A 20,438-nucleotide genomic window follows, 5' to 3' on the forward strand; every position below is an offset into this window, starting at 1 on the left:
GGACTGGTACAGGCCTACCGACACACAGCCCCCTGGAGGAACGCAAAGGCGCAGTGCCTCTGTGCCTCGGTTCATATAAAATACTCTTTATTGGAATGAATTCCAGGAAACGGAAACAAGAGTTTCTTTTTTAGTTTTGTCATTTGTTATCTGTTTTTGGAGAGGTAAGTGGGGGGGGGGGGAGAAGATACAGAAATGGAGGGACAAAGGGTAAACAAATGCAGCAGTGACACTCACTAGACACTATGTGAGAAAACGAACTATACACCTTGTGGGCAGGGACAGGAAGGGAAAAACTGGGAGAGAGCGAGGGAAGGGGTGACACTGTCCAAAAAGAAATGTACTCGTTACCTGATGTACATAACCGTAACCCTTCTGTCCATCACCTTTATAATAACCATTTTAAAAATTCACCCCCCAAAAGCCCCCTTTGAATCATCATTCTGTGAAATTGCATGTGGCTGTCCTATCTGAAAAATGACCTTTTTAAATTCATCTTCCTTATCGTTGCTATCCACCTCCTTCACCATCTCGTCATAGTCATTGTTTTCCGCCTCTTCGGTTTCATTTCCAAAAACAACATGTTTCCGTTGTTCTACAAGTAGAAGACCAAAATAGTGACACTTGATTAGTTTTTAGGATTAGGTTTATTTGACAGGGCTAATTCTTCTTGTTAGGAATCTCACTTAAGAAAAAAAAAAGTTCTCATTGTAAAACTAAATACTTTACATTTACTGAAGCTTTTCTTGGCCTTAGTTCCTTACACACACACACACACACACACACACACACACACACACACATTCACAGTCAGTATACCCTCTCTTAGTATCTAGAATTAAGAACAAAAAGTTAATGTTTCAATATTATCTCTCTAATATCTATCTGTTACGTTTTGTAGCTTCGCGAACTGTATTTTTGTGGTTTTGACGTTAACTGTGAGACTCCAAAGGAGACGAAGACTCACTCTCAACTTGTGTTTGTGACCCAGAGCCTCTCTGTGCCCAGCTCTGCTGACATCCCAGGCTGGAGAATTCTGCTCTTAGGGGCTACCCTGCAGAATGGTCACTAACGCCCCCAGACCTCCCTCCCTAGAAACCATTAGAGCAACCCTCAACACCCAGTGACCAACAAAATGTCCCCAACATTGCCACCAAGTGTTCCTCCCACTGCCCCACTAAGAATCGCTTTTCAAGGCACAGATACCTCTCTCTCTCTCTCTCTCTTTCTCTCTCTCTCCCCTCCCGCCTCTCTGCCTGTCTGTCTCTCTCTCTTACAATGTCACTTTCATTAAATATCTGCTTGACTGGAATGTTCTCATTTCACTACAAAAGCCAACTCCCAACAGGTGCTCTAGCTCAAGTGTGTTCGCAGGTGGCGAAGCCACCCCCTCTCTTGTGTCCTTGGAAACCCCTTTAACACTGAGTTCAGTCAGCAACCACCTCACCTTGTCCCTAGACAGGGGATAGTGGGAAATAATATGGGCTTTCCCACTCCTGACTCTCAGACACATCCCCTTAGAACAACAAGTAAAACCTCCAACTAAATAGTTACTTAATCGGCTCTGCTTTAGAGCTCAAAAACAAATTTCAAGTATTTGTTTCCAAACAAGTCTTCTTCAAATTTACACCCCCCTCCCCCCCCAAAAAAAAGAATTCTAAGAGCAGGATGATCTGAACAAAACAAAAAGGCTCCTGTTCAAAACCCTAACTGGGGACACAAAGAAACAAAACAATTCCCCCACTAGAGAATCTTTTCTTCAAATTGGCCACCTCTGATGCAGAGAGTTCAAGTTCCAGCAGCTTATCTCTTGTGCGTATTAACACGTATTTACTAAAATGATAGGAATCTAGAACTTTCTTAGGTAGAAAAGTGAGATTCTGAAGTGGGGAGAACAGGAAATACAGCAGGCTGGAAAAGACCCCTTGTCTTTAAACAATCCGGGCACTCTGTGGTACGGAGTTGCTTCAACAGAAAGTGTGATGGGGCCCTTTCTTCCAGTTAACCTGAACTACGGCGGGAAGGTAGTCAAAAGCTACGGCTAAGACACAGCTTTTTAGGATATTCTTCACTCATTCCCCCCTGTGAATATCCCACTTACCTATACCCTGAACCCCAAAACTGTTCTAAGCAGGAATGCACAGTCCACTTCATTCAGAGAAGGAGTTAGAGTGGGTGGGAGGTGTTTTTAAAAGACAGTCTCACGGAGAGAGAAAGATGGCGCCGAGACAATAGGGAGGCACCCCGACTCGCACCAACTGAATAGCGAGCTGGGAACTCCAACACCCAACACTCCACCAAGAACCCAGCAAAACCAGCATCCAGAAGCAGTGGAGAAACGCAGGAAAACAAAAAGGAGCAAAAAAGAAGAACCGAAAACCTACACGGAGCCGGAGATTAATCGGGGCACCCTCCCCCCACCAGCCGGCCCTGGCCCAAACAGGGTCAGGCTGGGAAAGGGAAACCCGGCGATCGGCAGACAGGTTGCCAGGAGCGCAGAATCCATATAGCGGGAGACCCCACGGACACAAAGCAGGGTGCGGACCAAGACACACCCAGCAGCGACGAGAAGTTCGGGTCCACACCGGATTCGGACAAGGGAACCCAGCGCGGCAGAAAGAGGGAACGGGGGAGCCACCACGACACTTCGCCAACCCCTGAAGGGCCAACGGCGGTGCGGGACACACACACAAAGCAGCAAAAGTGAGTCCCCCATAATCCCTTCCCCCAACGGGAGACCCAAGCCCGACAAAGACGATATATCTCCCTCCCTCCCCCTCCCCACTCCCGTGGGAACAAAGATTCCCCAAATCAGGCGGGAAGCTCCCAGCAGGCACTGGGAAGCCAGTCTAGCAGGGGAAGGGCGGAACAGCCCCAAGCCCCCAAAGGTTCCTGAACTGGCAGAACCGGCCCCGTCCCCTTCCCAACAGGGGCCAGGGACGGCCGGCAGGGCAAGCCCCACCCGAGGCGCCTAGACCTTGCGGACTCTTACAACTAAAATCACAGGCGCTGGTGGGCAATACCAGCCCAGCAGGGTCACCTGAGCCTGATCTCGTTCCCCCTCCTCGAAGCGGAGGCGAGGTCTGAGGGTGCCAAGCCACACCCGGACAGTCGATCCCACTGGGCCCCACACATACTGCTTCCCCCCCCCAACGGACTCGCGGGAGGGCGCAAGCACAACCCAACAACCCAGGGCTCGCTCTGGGAGGCAGACCCCACTTAAGTGCCTGTTGTAGGGGACTCACAGTGCACAGGAGGGCGGGGCCCCGGCGAAAGCGCCCGCTCTGATAGGCGTGCCCTGCACTGGTGGGCGGGGCCACAGCGACAGCACCTGCTGACGCAGACACGCCTACACAGAAGGGAGGGAAGATCTACACAGACTTCCAGATGCGCAAATCACAAAGAAACATAACTCAGTTCATCAAAGGACAAGCCAACTCGCCAGCTCCAAAAAGCAGCACGACTGGAGAGGAGATGGAGAATAAAAAAGCAAATGAGGACATGTTAACAGGAATGATCGAAACCGTCAGAAATGAAATCAGAAAACAATTCCAGGAGTTTAGAGCGGAAATCTGGAAGGACACCCAGGAAGCCAAGAAAGAAATGGAAGCAAAACTGGATACAATGCAAGCCTCGTTTAAAGAAATGGAAGCAAAAATGGATACAATGCAAGCCGCCTTTAAAGAAAATCTCCACACCCTGAGAATTGAAATGCATGAAAAAATAGATTTAAAATACAACTCTTTAAAGGAAGAAATTTCCACGATCAGAGCTGATATGACAACCATGAATAGCTCTCTGACATCCATAAACTCCGCAATTGAAACCATAACACAAAGAGTGGACCATATGGAATCCAGAATCTCTCGCCTGGACGATGAAGCAGCTGACAACAACCAGAAAATGACCACACTCCAAGAAAAGGTGAAGCTTCAGGGAAGATTACTCCAGGAACTAATGGACAAAGACAAGAGATATAATCTGCGCATAATTGGAATAGAAGAAGGAGCCGAATATCAGAGCAGAGGGCTTAATCATGTTCTCAATAAAGTTATTGCAGAAAACTTCCCCAATCTCACAGGGGACCCCATCCAGGTAACCGAAGCCTATAGGACACCTGGCAGGCCAGACCCCAGGAAAACCACCCCAAGGCACATAATATTCAAGACTACAGACCTCAAGATTAAAGAGCAAATTCTGAATTCAGCCAAAGCGAAGAAGGAAACTTTTTTCAATGGGAAGAGGATTCGAATAACATCCGACTTATCCACACAAACTTACCAAGCTCGAAGTGAGTGGAAGAACACCATCCAAGTACTTCAGAATAACAATTTACAACCTCGGATCAAATATCCAGCGAAACTGGAGTTCACATTCGAAGGGAGAACCAGATCTTTCCACACCAAAGAGGAGCTAAAGGAGTATGTGAATAAAAAACCAGCCCTACAGCGAATATTAAGAGGGGAAGCCCACCCAACAGAGATCGTAAAAGACACACAGACAGATTCAGAAAGAAACTTCAATAGCCAAAGTCCAGCAGAAACACAAGCTCACTAAAGACAAGAAGAAAAAAAAAAAAAAAAAAACAGGAAAAAACAGCCCAACAAGAAAATGGAAGGAGAAAAAACACCCTTATCCTTGATCTCTTTAAATATAAATGGCTTAAACTCCCCGATCAAGAGGAGCAGACTGGCAGAATGGATCCGCAAGCAAAAAGTTGACATCTGTTGTCTACAAGAGACCCACCTTACAGCAAGGGACAAAAACAGGCTTCGAATGAAAGGATGGAGCAAGATCTACCAAGCAAATGCACCCACCAAAACGGCAGGTGTAGCCATCCTGATCTCAGACAAGCTGGATTTCTCTTTAAAGTCCACTCAAAAAGACAAAGAAGGACACTACATATTGATACAAGGAAAAATCCAGAATCAAGACATCACGGTGATAAATGTATACTCACCGAACAAAAGAGGCCCGACATATGTCAAGCAAATTCTCACAGAATTACAGAGCAAGATAGATGCAAACACAATCATAGTGGGTGACTTTAATACTCCTCTCTCTCCAAGAGACAGATCCAACACCCAGAGGATTAGTAAGGGAGCTGAGGACCTAAATAACACCATTGCCCAAATGGATCTAACAGACCTATATAGAACCTTCCACCCTACAGAGACCCAATACACCTTCTTTTCAGCAGCCCATGGATCATATTCCAAAATAGACCACGTCATAGCCCACACAAAGAACCTCAGCAAATACAAAAGAATTGACATCATCCCATGTATTATATCTGATCACAGTGGATTAAAGGTAACCCTCAACAACAAAGGATACCACAGAGCCTATACACACTCTTGGAGGCTAAACCCCACGCTGCTATCCAACACTTGGGCCACAGATCAAATTAAAGATGAAATCAACGAATTCATAAGCCACAATGACAAAGAAAACACATCACAAAGAAACCTATGGGACACAGCTAAGGCAGTACTGAGGGGCAAGATCATTGCACTCAGTACCCACATTAAAAGAATGGAAGCAGAGCAGGTGAATACCCTCACGATGAAACTAAAACAACTGGAGAAACAAGAAATGACAGAATCTAAAACGACTAGGAGGGGAGAGATTACAAAGATTAAAGAAGAGATAAATCTGATTGAAAATAGAAAGACCATTCAACAAATAAATAAGACTAAAAGCTGGTTCTTTGAGAAAATAAACAAAATTGACAGACCCCTTGCAAGACTCACAAAAAAAAGAAGAGAAGAGACTCATATTCGTAAAATCAGGGACTCCACAGGAAAAATTACAACAAATACACACGATATTCAAACAATCATAAGGAGCTATTTCCAAAACCTCTACTCAACAAAAAACAATAATTTTACAGAAATGGATCAATTCTTAGAGAAGTACAAACTGCCCAAACTGAACCAAGAAGAAATAAATCAACTAAATAAACCAATAACTTACGGTGAGATACAGGAGGTAATCAAGAACCTCCCTACTAAGAAAAGCCCAGGCCCAGATGGATTCACCAATGAATTCTACAAAACCTTTAGTGAGGAGCTAATTCCAATACTCCTCAAACTCTTCCGCGAAATAGAAACGGAGGGAAAAATCCCGAACTCATTCTACGAAGCTAATATCATACTCATCCCCAAACCAGGCAAAGATCCAACAAAAAAAGAGAACTACAGACCAATATCACTAATGAACACAGATGCAAAGCTCCTCAATAAAATATTAGCTAACAGGATCCAGAAAGTGATCAAGAATATCATACATCATGACCAAGTAGGCTTCATCCCTCAGTCACAAGGATGGTTCAACATCCGTAAATCAATCAATGTAATTCACCACATAAACAGAACTAAAATCAAGAATCACATTGTTATCTCAGTCGATGCCCAAAAAGCCTTTGACAAAATACAACATCCATACCTATTAAAAGCTTTGGAGAGAACAGGAATAGAGGGAACATTCCTCAAAACAATAAAAGCCATATACAACAGACCAACTGCTAATATCATATTAAATGGAGAGAAACTTAAATCATTCCCCCTAAACACAGGAACAAGACAAGGATGCCCACTCTCCCCACTTCTGTTCAACATAGTACTGGAATCCCTAGCCATAGCAATAAGGCAAGAGGAGGACATCAAAGGGATACACATCGGCAAGGAAGAAATCAAGTTATCCCTATTCGCAGACGACATGATCTTATATCTCAAGGACCCAAAAAACTCAGTACCCAAACTCCTACATCTAATAAACCAATTTGGCAAAGTAGCAGGATACAAAATCAATCCACAAAAGTCAGCAGCTTTTCTGTACACCAGCAATAGACAAACAGAAAAGGAAATTATGGAAACGATTCCATTTACAGTAGCCAAAAAAAGAATAAAGTACCTAGGGATCAACTTAACCAAGGACGTGACGGACCTATTCAATGAAAACTACAAAAATCTAATAAGGGAAATCAAAGAAGACACAAGGAGATGGAAAGACCTCCCATGCTCATGGGTAGGCAGAATCAATATAGTGAAAATGGCCATACTGCCCAAATTGTTATACAAATTCAATGCAATACCTATCAAAATCCCAGCCACATTCTTCACTGAAATAGAGAAACCAATCCATAAATTCATATGGAACAGCAAAAAACCTAGAATAGCCAAAGCAATTCTAGGCAAAAAACATAGTGCAGGAGGTATCACCATACCAGACTTCAAGCTCTACTACAAGGCCATCATAACAAAAACAGCATGGTATTGGTATAAAAACAGATCGGAAGACCAGTGGATTAGAATTGAAGACCCAGAAATAAAACCGCACTCTTACAGCCAACTGATATTCGACAAAGGAGCTAAAGACATACAATGGAATAAACATAGCCTCTTCAACTACTGGTGCTGGGAGAACTGGGCAGCCATATGCAGAAAACTCAAAGTAGACCCAAGCCTATCACCATGCACCAAGATCAACTCAAAATGGATCAAGGACCTCAACATCAGACCTGAATCCTTGAAACTACTGAAGGACAGAGTAGGAAAGACACTAGAACTTATAGGCACAGGAGGGAACTTCCTGAATAGAGTCCCAGGCGCACAACAAATAGGGGAAAGACTCAACAAATGGGACTACTACAAATTAAAAAGTTTCTGCACAGCTAAGGTCATAGCCACCAAAATAGAAAGACAGCCAACGATATGGGAAAGGATATTTACCAGCACAGCAACAGACAAAGGCCTGATATCTGTCATCTACAGAGAACTCAAAAAACTAAGCCACTCCAAGCCCAATAAACCTATTAGGAAATGGGCAAAAGAGCTAAAGAGAGACTTCACAAGAGAAGATATAAAAATGGCAAAGAAACACATGAGGAAATGCTCAACATCCCTGCTAGTAAAGGAAATGCAAATAAAAACAACCCTGAGATACCACCTCACCCCAGTTAGAATGGCCTATACTCTGAACTCAGGAAACAACAAATGCTGGAGGGGCTGTGGGGAAAGAGGAACCCTTCTCCATTGTTGGTGGGAGTGCAAATTAGTACAGCCACTTTGGAGAACAGTATGGAGGTTTCTCAAAAAGCTCAATATAGACCTACCCTATGACCCAGCCATACCACTCCTAGGCATCTATCCTAAACAGCAAAACCCAAGATATCAAAAGGACATTTGTACTTCCATGTTTATCGCAGCACAATTCACAATAGCCAAAATTTGGAAACAACCCAGATGCCCCTCCACAGATGAATGGATCCAAAAAATATGGTACTTATACACAATGGAATACTACATAGCGATTAGGAATGGTGAAATATTGTTATTTGCAGGGAAATGGTCAGAACTCGAACAAATAATGTTGAGTGAGACAAGCCTAGAACACAGAAAACAAAGGGGCATGATCTCCCTGATATATGACTGTTAACAAAGGGAGATGGAGAGACAGTAGAGACCAAGTCTGTGATCACTGTATATGTGCTTGATACATTGTATACTACATATGGGTCTACCTGACCTAGACAAGGGATGGGAAAACAGGTTGTAAGATACCACAAGAAATGTACACAATGCCCTACTATGTAACTGCACCCTCTTTGCACAGCACCTTGTAAAAAAAAAAATTTATGTTCAATTGATAATAAAAAAAAATTAAAAAAAAAAAAAAAAAAGACTACTGTCGACATATTGTCTAATGTCGACATTACATTTAAAGCCCTAGGCGAATTTTCTTGGGCTTGGCCACGTGGCTACTGTATATGTTCTTGATACATTGTGTATTGTATATATGTCTACCTGACCTAGAGAAGGGAAAGAAAAACAGGGTGTAAGATATCACAAGAAATGTACACACTGCCCTACTATGTAACTGTACCCTTTTTGCACAACACCTTGTCAAAAAAATTTGTGTTCAATTAATAAATAAATTATATTTAAAAAAAAAAAAAAAAAAAAAAAAAAAAAAAAGACAGTCTCACCCAACTTAAGCTTTCTAGATTTGTGAAAATTCTAGCTTTTACTCATGCCTGGCTAATTTTCAGGGGGAAATTTTTTTTTTTTAAAGAAATTGACTGAGAGTATGGGCTCAATGGAAGAGCACTTGCATAGTAAGCACAAGGTCCTGGGTTCAAACTCCAGTACCGTGGAAAAAGAAAAAAAAAAGTGAAATCAAGCACATGATCCAAGGGATGGGATTAGAACACAGAGAAGAGAAAAGAAAGGGAGGAAAGAAAGAAGAAAAGGAAGGGAAGAAGGGAGAAAGAAAAGGAGGGAAGGAGGGAGGGAGAGAGGGAGGGAAGGAAGGAGGGAAGGAAAAAGGGAGGGAGGGAGGGAGGGAAACACAGCAGGCCTGAGACTGCTATCTATAGAAATGGGGATTGTCCCCTGTTGGCACAGAGGAGCTTGGCTTTCAGAAGGGTCCTCACTGTGCTCGCTGAGCCTGAGCGGTCTGTACCGACAGCGTAGTTCACACTAACCAGCTCCTTTCCTCCTCTAAGTCTGCAATTGTGTCATCTGCTAAACCTGAGGGCCATCTACATGAGGACATATCTGTGGCACTTGTGACTCAGACATTAATTCGCGAAATTACCTGGTAACTTTTTTCCTTTCCCCGTGTACTTAACTTCATAAATTTGCTCAAATATTAATATAAGTTCTTTGACAGCCTCTTCCACATGCCTACTTTTGTGGTTTAGAATATCAGCCCATTCTTTGGTGCATACCTATTAAACAAAGAAATATGACTGTTAACTTTCAGAGACCTAAAAACTCTGGGAAATTATTAAAAGGACTTCAATTTATAAAACTCTAATTAATTTCACTGGAAAATAACTAGAGGGGCTGAGATAGAGCAGCGGTAGCATGCTTACCTGGCTGCCCCAGGCCCTGAGCTCCATTCCCAGCCCATCAATACATGAATTAATGAGTAAATTAATGAAAATCGTTGCCAGGAGCATAATGTTTCAGATACAAAACTGGACACCTCGTCCATGGAGGCAAAAGGAAGGAAAATGGAGGCAGGCGCAGTGAACAATGTAACCATGGAAAGCGTTTCTATAACTTTAATTTAGAAACCCATAGACAATCCTTGCCTCTCCCTTGAGGCCACTTTGCTAGACACTCTGCGTGCCATTCTTGCCACCTCATTTTCTCTTCTCTGCCTTCCCCTGCATCATGGGAAGCTGGCTCCCAGGACTCCTTACAAAAAACACACCTTGCCCTCACTATAGCGAACCACCTGATGGTAGGTTTGTGGGAAGACAGACCCTTAATTCCTTAGGTCATACCAGGGCAATGAATGCAATAAGGGTGCTCTTCAAAATTCTGCCACAGGAGGCGCTAGTGGTTCACACCCATAATCCTAGCTAGTCAGGAGAATCTGGGGATGGCTGTTCAAAGCCAGACTGGGCAAGAAAGTCCATGAGGCTCTTCTCTCCAATTAGCCAGCAAAAAGCAGGAAGTAGAGCTGTGTCTCCAGGATTAGAGCACTAGTCTTAAATGAAAAAAACCAAGAAAGAGCAAGAGGCCTTGATTTCATGGGCCTGGTTCTTGTAGAAAAAAACTAAAACTGAAAACAACAAGACACACACACACACACACACACACACACACACACACACACGGTCTCTTGAATCTTGACTGACATAATAATAACCATGATTTTATTTTATTTTTTTAAAGTGTCATTTCCATTGGTATTTATTTTCCCCCAGAAGACAGCTCTTCTTCATTCTGTAAGCATCCAGCTCCTTACATGGGCTTTGGTGGAGGTCGTGGAGCGGCACCAGCGGGTCTAAGTCTGGGTGGGAGTGTTCAGTCTTTCCTGACCACCTTGCCGTGAACGGCACAGCTCACGCAGTAATGGAGCTTTACATAGAGCTTGGGAAGCACAGAAGCGTCGAAGACACTCGCTTCGGAAATGTCCCTAATGGCCGTGGCCTCTACTATGTTCCGAATGACTAACTACTTAATGGCCTTGTCCCTGGGCACGCAACGGGCGCAGTTTGCACAGCGAAGAGGCTGCCCATGGCCGTGGCCCTTTTTGGCTCAGCCGTTGTTCCTTCTTTTTTTTCATCATCTTGGAAGCAAGGGCCAGAGAGTGTTTTTATTTCTTGTGCCATCTATAAAAACGCCACAGTCCTGCTCAGTCACACTGTATCCCAATTTCCTTCTTTTGTGTGTCTGGTTTTCTTTCTGTGCATGTAATTATCTTTGTTCATTTGGACCCAATACAAATTCTTTCCTGTAGACTTCCTCTCCTGGCAATTCGCAGTATCAACACAGTTATAAATACACCCCGCAAGATGATGATTTCGTTATGAATGGGCCAAAAAAGAGAGAAAGCAAGAAAGGAAGGAAGGAAGGAAGGAAGGAAGGAAGGAAGGAAGGAAGGAAGGAAGGAAGGAAGGAAGGAAGGAAGGAAGGAAGGAAGGAAGGGAGGAAGGAAGGAAGGAAGGAATAGATGTAGCACGACTGCACCCCTGAGAAAGGAGACAGCATCAGGTCTGTCAGAAAAGACCCAGCATGGTGACCCAAACCAGCCAAGTGGGTGCAACAGAGGCACAAGATAGGCAGGGAAAAAGAAAGACAACAAAAATTCAGTTCAAGGAACAAACTGAGTGCCTTGGAAATTGTGTTATGTGACAGGCCCCCCAAAATGGTAAGGTTCCTGTGGTTGTGTTTTTGAGTTATTGCAGGAAGAGCAGGATGGCATAGTGTCAGGATAACGCGACACTAGGGAGGTGAGCGTTTTTCCTGTAAGGGGCGCATGGCACTGCCACGGGAAGATTTCAGCTGGAGAGTTACACCATCAGATGGTGGCCATGTGGATGGATATGAAAAGAGCCAAGTATGAGCAGAAAGAGACCAGTAAGATCACAACATAAAGTACAAGCCTCAAAATGAGCTTTGAGGCCTGGCTTAAGAAACGAGTGCTAAGTATGGAAGAGACAATTCAAGGAAAAGAGGCAAAACCTGGCTAAGCCTTCAGACTGGCTGGACTTAGGAAGGGGGTGGCCGGCTGAGTGACTTAAAGGGAAAGCGTGTCCTACTTAAAGGCATGAGAAAAATGGGTATGCTCAGCAGAAGAACAGCTACAAAGCCCTGACAGAGCCCCAGGGAAACCCAGCATTAGGCTAAGGAGATTAGTAAAATGATGCCCAGGGTAGAGTCATGGGCTTGAACTGTTAGGGTCAAATAAACCTTTATTGCTGATGATATTTTTTTAGAAAACCTAATCCAAAAAATATGCTACTTTTAGATGAGTGTATGGGGGGGGGGGGGTGTTGTTGTGGTACTGGTGCTAGAACTCAGGGCCTCAAGCTCTTGTTTAGCTTTTTAATTTAAGGCTGGTGCTCTACCACTTGAGCCATAGTTCCACCTACAGATTTTTGTTAGCAAGCCCAGGCTGGCTTCAAACCAAAATCCTCAGGCCTCAGCCTCCTGAGTAGTAGCTAGGATTATAGACATGAACCACTGGTGCCCAGCTACTTTTAGATTATTATTTCACATTTTCAACTGAGTGCCGGTGGCTCGTGCTTTTAATCCTAGCTATTCAGGAGGCTGATATCTGAGGATTGTGGTTCAGAGCCAGTCCCAGACAGAAAAGTCCATGAAACTCTTCTCTCCAATTAACCACCAGAAATCAGAAAGTGATACTGTGGCTTAAAGTGGTAGAACAAGAAGAGCGCTCAGGGACAGCTCCCAGGCCCAGAGTTCAAGCCCCATGACTGACAAAAAGTAAATAAAAACCAATTTTAAACATAAGTAACTCACAATTTCATTTTGTAACTCAATAGTCCTGTGATTATAATATAATAAATAAATGCATACCTCATTGAGGGTCAACATATCCTCTACTCTGGTAGCACCGCTTTCAGGCAAAGATATTAGCACAGTTTTGGCTATCTCCTTGAGAACTGTATCAATATGCATTTCACACAAGTCGCTAACCTACCAACAACAAAAAAATTCAACTCAATAATTCTTTCATCTTTTAGCACTAGCTTTGCACCCAAAACATAGGGGAATAATCAATTAATTCAGGAGACCGGCTCTGGGAATTTGCATCCTGCGTCTGGTCAAGTTTCAGGAATACATGTACCAAGAATGCCAGGCATGCAACTTATGCTTCGTTGAGCAGCCACGTGTCCATCCCCTCCCATCGCATCTCTGCTTGTGGTTCTCTGATCCTCATTCCCGCACAGGGAGCATTAACACCCTTGCTTTATAGAGAAAGACACCAAGGCTCAGAGAAGTCTGGTAACCTAGAAGGAAGCACATAGCTAGGAAAGGCAGAGACTGTGTGGGTTTGCCTGAATCTGAGTTTGTCTCTAACATGTGGATACCATGACAGACAGATGACTGCACTGGAAACATATGCACGGTCTATGCAGCAAGCTTGTCAGAAAAATAAAAGATAGTATCTCCCATTACTACTTAATATTAGATGCCTTCCAATTAATATCTAAGTCCTCCACTCTTCCACCCTCAACAGTCAGCCCATTTTGTAAACAACGAGTTGGAACTGAGCCATCATTTTAGTACATTGAAGGCAGAGGTAGTAACTCTGGGATAAGCACAAGGTGACTAAGATGAAAAAGACCCAAATCAGTACCTGGACACTGGTAGCTCACACTTGTAATTCTTAGCTACTCAGGAGGCTGAGATCTGAAGATCACAGTTCAAAGACAATCAAGGCAGAAAAGTCTCTGAGATTCTTATCTCTAATTAACCAGCTAAAAGCCAGAAGTGAAAAAAAAAAAGCTGGACATGAGGCTGTGGTTCAAGGGTTAGAGCATCATACTTGAGTGAAAAATAAATATCAAACAAGAGGGGCTGGGAATATGGTCTAGTGGCAAGAGAGCTTGCCTTGTATACATGAAGCCTGGGTTCAATTCCCCAGCACCACATATGTAGAAAATGGCCAGAAGTGGCGCTGTGGCTCAAGTGGCAGAGTGCTAGCCTTGAGCAAAAAGAAGCCAGGGACAGTGCTCAGGCTCTGAGTTCAAGGTCCAGGACTGGCCAAAAAATAAAAATAAAAAAAGTCAAACAAGAGCACAAGGCCCCAAGTTCAAGCCCCAGTATATTCTCATTCTCTCTCTCTCTCTCTCCCTCCTATGCATGTGTGTGTCTTTCTCTCTGTCTCTCTCTCTCTCAGAGAGAAAGATAGACCAAAATCAGCAAAAGAAGCAAAAAAAATACATTTTCACTAACAGATGTTTGTTTAAAAAACCATACTCATTAAAAAGCTTCAATCCTTAAACAAATCATTCTGAATATGACTGCCTTCGGATTTTTTAAGTTTATCAACTTTACCTTCTTTAAAAGTTGATTGAACATATCCAAAACAGATTCAACCTCATGAAAGAAGCGTTCCAGAGTTAAAGATGACCATGTTAATATTGTGAGACCCTGCCGCAACACAAATTCCACCTAGGAGAAAAAAAAAAAAAAAAACCTAACAGCTTCACTGTCAATGAGAGCATATGTCTTTATAAAAAGGGATTTATGGGCCTGGCCTAGTGGTAAAGTGCTCGCCTCTTATACATGAAGCCCTGGGTTCAATTCCTCAGCACCACATATATAGCAAAGCCAGAAGTGGCGCTGTGGCTCAAGTGGCAGAGTGCTAGCCTTGAGCAAAAGAAGCCAGGGACAGTGCTCAGGCCCTGAGTTCAAGGCCCAGGACTGGCAAAAAACAAAACAGAAAAGACTAAAAAGGGATTCATTTTATTAGTTACAAATATTATAAGCTATTTTTCCTTCACTGTGTTTTTCCCACACTTGTACCTAATAAAGGTGACCTTTTGTTCTAAATCATCATTGGCTGTCCAGGAAGCAACTGTGGATTTTTAGAAACTACTTGTGATTTTTTAGATTGTTATTTTTCAAAGGCAACAAAATATGGACAAGAAATTGTTCTATAGGGGGAAAAATAGAGCTATGAATTTGAACTAGAAAGATAAGAGGATAAGCAAGACTGTGTGGTCCAAAATCCATATAATCTATAGAACTGGAGTCTAATTTTATATTTATTTATTTATTTATTTATTTATTTATTTATTTATTTATTTATTTATTTATTTTGGCCAGTCCTGGGCCTTGAACTCAGGGCCTGAGTACTGTCCCTGGCTTCTTCTTGCCCAGGGCTAGCACTCTGCACTAGAGCCACAGCGCCACTCTGGCCATTATCTATATATGTGGCGCTGGGGAATCGAACCCAGGGCTTCATGTATATGAGGCAAACACTTTGCCACTAGGCCATATTCCCAGCCCCTGGGGTCTTAATTTTAAATAACAGGGAAATTAAAAAAAAACAACTCTTCAGCATTGCCAACCTGTTTTGTTTTAGGAGCCATCAGATTGACAAACACAGAAGGCACTTCCTGACATAAGTCATCATAATACTGCAGAAGACCCTGTTTAAAAAAAAAAGATTGGAATCATATGTATATATATATATATATATATATATATATATTACTTTAACTCATTTAAAAGCAGTAGTCACATTTTCATTCATACCAGAAAGGCTTTATTATTCCTGTTGTCTCAAGTCTTGCTATCATAAAGAGAGGAGGTGTTCACTTAAATTTATACTGATTGACTATATTTTTTTTCTTTTATGACAAGACTGGGGCTTGAACTCATAGCCTCCCACCTTTGCTTGGGTTTTTCACTCACGGGTGGAGCTCTACCATTTGAGCCACCCCTCTACTTCTGGCTTTTTGCTGGCTATCTGGAGATAAGAACCTCACTGACTTTCTTGGCTAGACTGGCTTTGAACTGCAATCTTCAGATCTCAGCCAATGCCTAGCTCCCTGGTCATTCTCTCTTTAAACAACAAGTTAATGGCACTACTTGGATTTTCATTTCTCATATTGATTATTTCTCTTGGCAGCTGTATTTATTTTAAATTGTGGGGCTAATTACCTGTTTGTGAATCTGTTATATGCCTTCTCCTTTCTGTTCACTATCTTTTAGCACATTAAAACATACTCATCATTGAGATCACAATTGATTCTTAAAACTAAGTAAATTTACCTACTCCTTTATAACCACAGGAAGATAAGAAACTTTTAAAATATTACCCAAGAAAAAGACTACATATGACATAATTCCAGAACAGGCAAGTCCTCAGAGACAAAGGGATTGAGTAGTTTCCAGAGCTGAGTTTGGGGTGAGAGTTGAGGGAAAATGGCAAACAAATTCTAATAGGACTGGCATTTCTTGGTGGTGGGGAGGAGAAAATGTTCTAATACTGAATGTGCAGCTTTGTGGATATACTTAAACCATTTAATTATATGTTTGGTGGATAAATTACATGGCTTGTGAATTTCAGTAAAGCTGTTACTCTGAAAGAACTGTTAGGGAGGAATCTCTATTCTAAAATTCTTATCCTTACTGATCCCCTTAGTTTCACATATTAGTATAACTCTAATTTTAAATTATAATTTCTAATGTGGTACAATTTTGAAATAGTCTTTGATATTTGTGTTGGTTTCCAAAAGGGCTTCCTCATTATCAATTTGTCCTTATGCCCAGACATGGATTTAATTAAACCAAGAATGTTAAATACAGTGGCATATTGAAAAATGACAGATTCATATTATTCCTTCCAGTCAGAAACAGGAAGAATCTGTATTTACTTATGTTGGGATTGATTATAAAAGTAGTTAACCCACTTTGCATCAGAGCAAACAGAAGTCTCTCTCATTGACTCATCGGAAATTTCATTAACTGTTCTGTATTTATTTTATGACCCATATTTAATCAATTCTCTACTGTTGGACTCAGATTTGTCTTTTGCTGTTGCCAGAAGTGCTGGAAAGAAGATCCTTGCACTTCCCACATTCCCCAAAGATATGTCTATAGCCTTCCTGAAGAATGCAAAGAACACTGAGATTCGTACAGTTTGTTGCTTTTGCTTTTGTGCTGGTACAGGGTCTAACTTTCTCACTTGGCTTTCCTGCTCAAAGCTAGTTAGTACCCTTCCTCTTGAGCCACACCTCCACTTCTGGTTTTTTGTTGGTTAATTAGAGATAAGGGTCTCATGGATTTGTCTGTCCAGGGTGGCTTTGAACCATGATTCTCAGAATTCCGCCTCTTGGGTAGGTAGAATTACAGGTGTAAGCTACCAGTGACCCAGTGAATTGCTATTCTAAAGAATCCTAGTGGTACTTACACTGTCTTCACAGCAACTGTGCATTAGGATTTGAGTATATTTTGATTCACCCTCCACAATGCCACTTTTGAATGTTACATTTTGTTACCATTTTCTCTCTCTCTCTTTTTTAATAAGTTTAGTCTGCCCACGGCTCAACTGGCATGGGAATAAAGCCCTGTTTCACAATGTTGAAGAATGCTTTCTATTCATGTCATTTTAGAGACAGTCCTCTTTCTCAATTTTTATCCTTTTAGTACTCTAGTATTAAATACATTATTAAGTTTAAGGCACCTAATCCTTACAATTATGGAGAACAACTTTTTCAGAACCACTATCCTCTCATTTATTGTCCAGCAGTCTGAGTGAGTCTCCTTTCCTATTAACCACCTCCAGTCTTCCCATTGGTTTGAAAGTCATCATTTTGCTTCTGTCAAGAATCAACATCATGGGGCTGGGGATATGGCCTAGTGGCAAGAGTGCCTGCTTCATATACATGCAGCCCTGGGTTCGATTCCCCAGCACCACATATACAGAAAATGGCCAGAAGTGGCGCTGTGACTCAAGTGGCAGAGTGCTAGCCTTGAGCAAAAAGAAGCCAGGGACAGTGCTCAGGCCCTGAGTCCAAGCCCCAGGACTGGCCAAAAAAAAAAAAAAAAAAAGAATCAACACCATGACAAACTTCCTCTTCATGTCAGCACACCTGCAGGGATATTTTTCTTACACACACACACACACACACACACACACACACTCCTCTTTCAAAAAACAATCACAAAACTCCCATCTATCTTACCTGCAAATACAGTTTGTCTGCTTTCAATTTACTTTCCCATTTTAACAATCTCTTTGCCTGTTCTGGAACATCCAACTTCATCTTTATCATACACTTGGTTTCCCGAACAACTTCTAAAATTTTAGGATCAAAATTAACCAGCAACTTCCCTGTCTCCGGATGTCGCACGAAAAGTGTGGCTTGCAAAGCTGCAGATGGTAAGGAGAGACACTGCTTACTCTGGACCTCCTACTTGAGGAAGGGCGAGAATGTGACATGGCTCCCCCCACCCAATGGTTGGCTTCTTCCTTGAAGGCAATACACTAGTTCTAGAGGCTAGTGCTAGATTCTTTAAATGCTGAAGCTTAAAACTTAAATCAAATCTAGTGATAGAAAAAGGAAGCAAGAGGGAGGGGGTAACCATGTTCCACAAGAAATGTACTCCTGGGCTGGGGATATGGCCTAGTGGCAAGAGTGTTCGCCTCGTATACATGAAGCCCTGGGTTCAAATCCTTAGCACCACATACATATAGAAAACAGCCAGAAGTGGCGCTGTGGCTCAAGTGGCAGAGTGCTAGCCTTGAGCAAAAAGAAGCCAGGGACAGTGCTCAGGCCCTGAGTCCAAGCCCCAGGACTGGCAACAACAACAACAACAACAGAAATGTACTCCTTACATTACTTATGTAACTGTAACCCCTCTATACATCACCGTTACAACAAAATTAAATTAAATTTCAAAAGAAAAAGAAGAGGGAATGAGAAAGGGAGGAAGGCAGGGAGATGGACAGAGACAGAGACAGAGGAGGCTAACAAATGTATCTCCTCTTAAGTGGGATTAACCTTCGAATCTGTAACAAGAAAAAACAGAATGAGTAGGACAACCTACATAAATCTATGGGATAACATCTCCAGAGATATCTTCACATTTAAATACTGTTTTCCAATGAAAGTCATAACTTCTAAGTTTATCACTTTTAAAGGTCATGACAACTTTTGCTTGAGGGCTGGGAATATGGCCTAGTGGTAAAGTGCTCGCCTCGTATACATGAAGCCCTGGGTTCGATTCCTCAGCACCACATATACAGAAAAAAGCCAGAAGTGGTGTTGTGGCTCAAGAGGTAGGGTGCTAGCCTTGAGCAAAAAGAAGCCAGGGACAGTGCTCAGGCCCTGAGTCCACACCCCAGGACTGGCAACAAAAACAAAAACAAACAAACTTTTGCTTGAGTGCCAGAATATTAACAACTATAAACACAGAAACCATTGCACACCCTTAAATCTAAGCTTTGACTAGCCTCTCACATTAGGTTAAAAAAATTCTCCAGCATCAGGAACTGATTGGGAAGTACCATGCTCCCACTGGCCACTCACCGTAGTGTAACTGTGAAATCTCTTTGACCCAGGCTGTGTGGTACACCACTTCAAACTCCACTAGAACGTAGGAGATTTTGTTGAACTGGCGGATCACAGCTTTCCCTTCATTGCTTGATAAAATGTCTGAGTTTTTCTGTTTATTTTTTGAGGGGACCAGAGAGAAAAAGGTGCATGTCAAGAGGCTGCAGATTCTTTTTCATAAACTGTTGCTACTTTCAATGGTCATATAATTTAGATTCGGCCTCAGAAAAGGACAGCAGTAGGAAAGGCAAGAGAAGCAAGCAGTGGGAGGGGCTAAGTACTACCAGTAGAAAGTGAGCAGGGGAAAGATGGAGACATAAAGGAGGTATCTACCACCCACATCCAGATTCAGACATTAGTAGTCTCCACCTCCAGTTCACTAACCCTGTCCCCACTTTTCTGGCCAGGTTTCCTTGAACTGTGAGTATCAGAGTATTTTCCTAAAAATGTAACCCCCTCTGTACAGCACCTTTATAATAAAACAATTTTTTAAAAAACAGCCTTCTAGGGCTGGGGATATAGCCTAGTGGCAAGAGTGCCTGCCTCGGATACACGAGGCCCTAGGTTCGATTCCCCAGCACCACATATACAGAAAACGGCCAGAAGCGGCGCTGTGGCTCAAGTGGCAGAGTGCTAGCCTTGAGCGGGAAGAAGCCAGGGACAGTGCTCAGGCCCTGAGTCCAAGGCCCAGGACTGGCCAAAAAAAAAAAAAAAAAAACAGCCTTCTATGAAAGGATAAAAAAACATTCCCTTTCATTAAAAACTGAAGGAATGAGCCAGTGTAGGTGGCTCAGCCTGTAATCCTAGCTTCTTGGGAGGCTGAGATCTGAGGATCGCAGTTCAAAGCCAGCCCAGATAGGAAAATCCCCAGAAAAGTGGCGCTGTGGCTCAAAGTGGTAGAATACTAGACATGAGTGGAAAAAGCTGAGCGACAGGATTCAAGCCCTGAGTTCAAGCCCCACATGTGACAAAAACAAAAATAAAAATAAAAATAAAAATAAATGGAAGGAAAACAAACAAACAAATGGAAGGAACGAGGATTCAAAAAGAGGCCAATGTAGTTTCTTGTCTAAGGCCACAATTTTAATCTTTTAATACT

General features: G+C 42.6%; 1 protein-coding gene and 1 pseudogene across 2 annotated transcripts in view; both read right to left on the reverse strand.

Annotated features, from left to right (window-relative positions):
• Dnah8 (dynein axonemal heavy chain 8) overlaps positions 1-20,438 on the reverse strand; it is a 195,825-nt gene that overhangs the window by 143,401 nt on the left and 31,986 nt on the right. Inside the window, exons 16-22 of one of the 2 annotated variants that reach the window (XM_048347828.1) lie at positions 19,316-19,451; positions 17,969-18,156; positions 15,347-15,427; positions 14,328-14,444; positions 12,843-12,962; positions 9,601-9,733; positions 483-595 (exon numbers count right to left, since the gene is read on the reverse strand). In XM_048347828.1, the coding sequence (XP_048203785.1) occupies positions 483-595; positions 9,601-9,733; positions 12,843-12,962; positions 14,328-14,444; positions 15,347-15,427; positions 17,969-18,156; positions 19,316-19,451 (888 nt within the window). Of the gene's footprint in view, positions 1-482; positions 596-9,600; positions 9,734-12,842; positions 12,963-14,322; positions 14,445-15,346; positions 15,428-17,968; positions 18,157-19,315; positions 19,452-20,438 lie in introns of both variants that reach the window. The other variant, XM_048347830.1, reaches the window with a different exon arrangement.
• Positions 10,681-11,075, reverse strand: LOC125352624 (annotated as a pseudogene).

Source organism: Perognathus longimembris, chromosome 6 (assembly GCF_023159225.1).
Source record: "Perognathus longimembris pacificus isolate PPM17 chromosome 6, ASM2315922v1, whole genome shotgun sequence".
Classification (NCBI taxonomy): domain Eukaryota; kingdom Metazoa; phylum Chordata; class Mammalia; order Rodentia; family Heteromyidae; genus Perognathus; species Perognathus longimembris.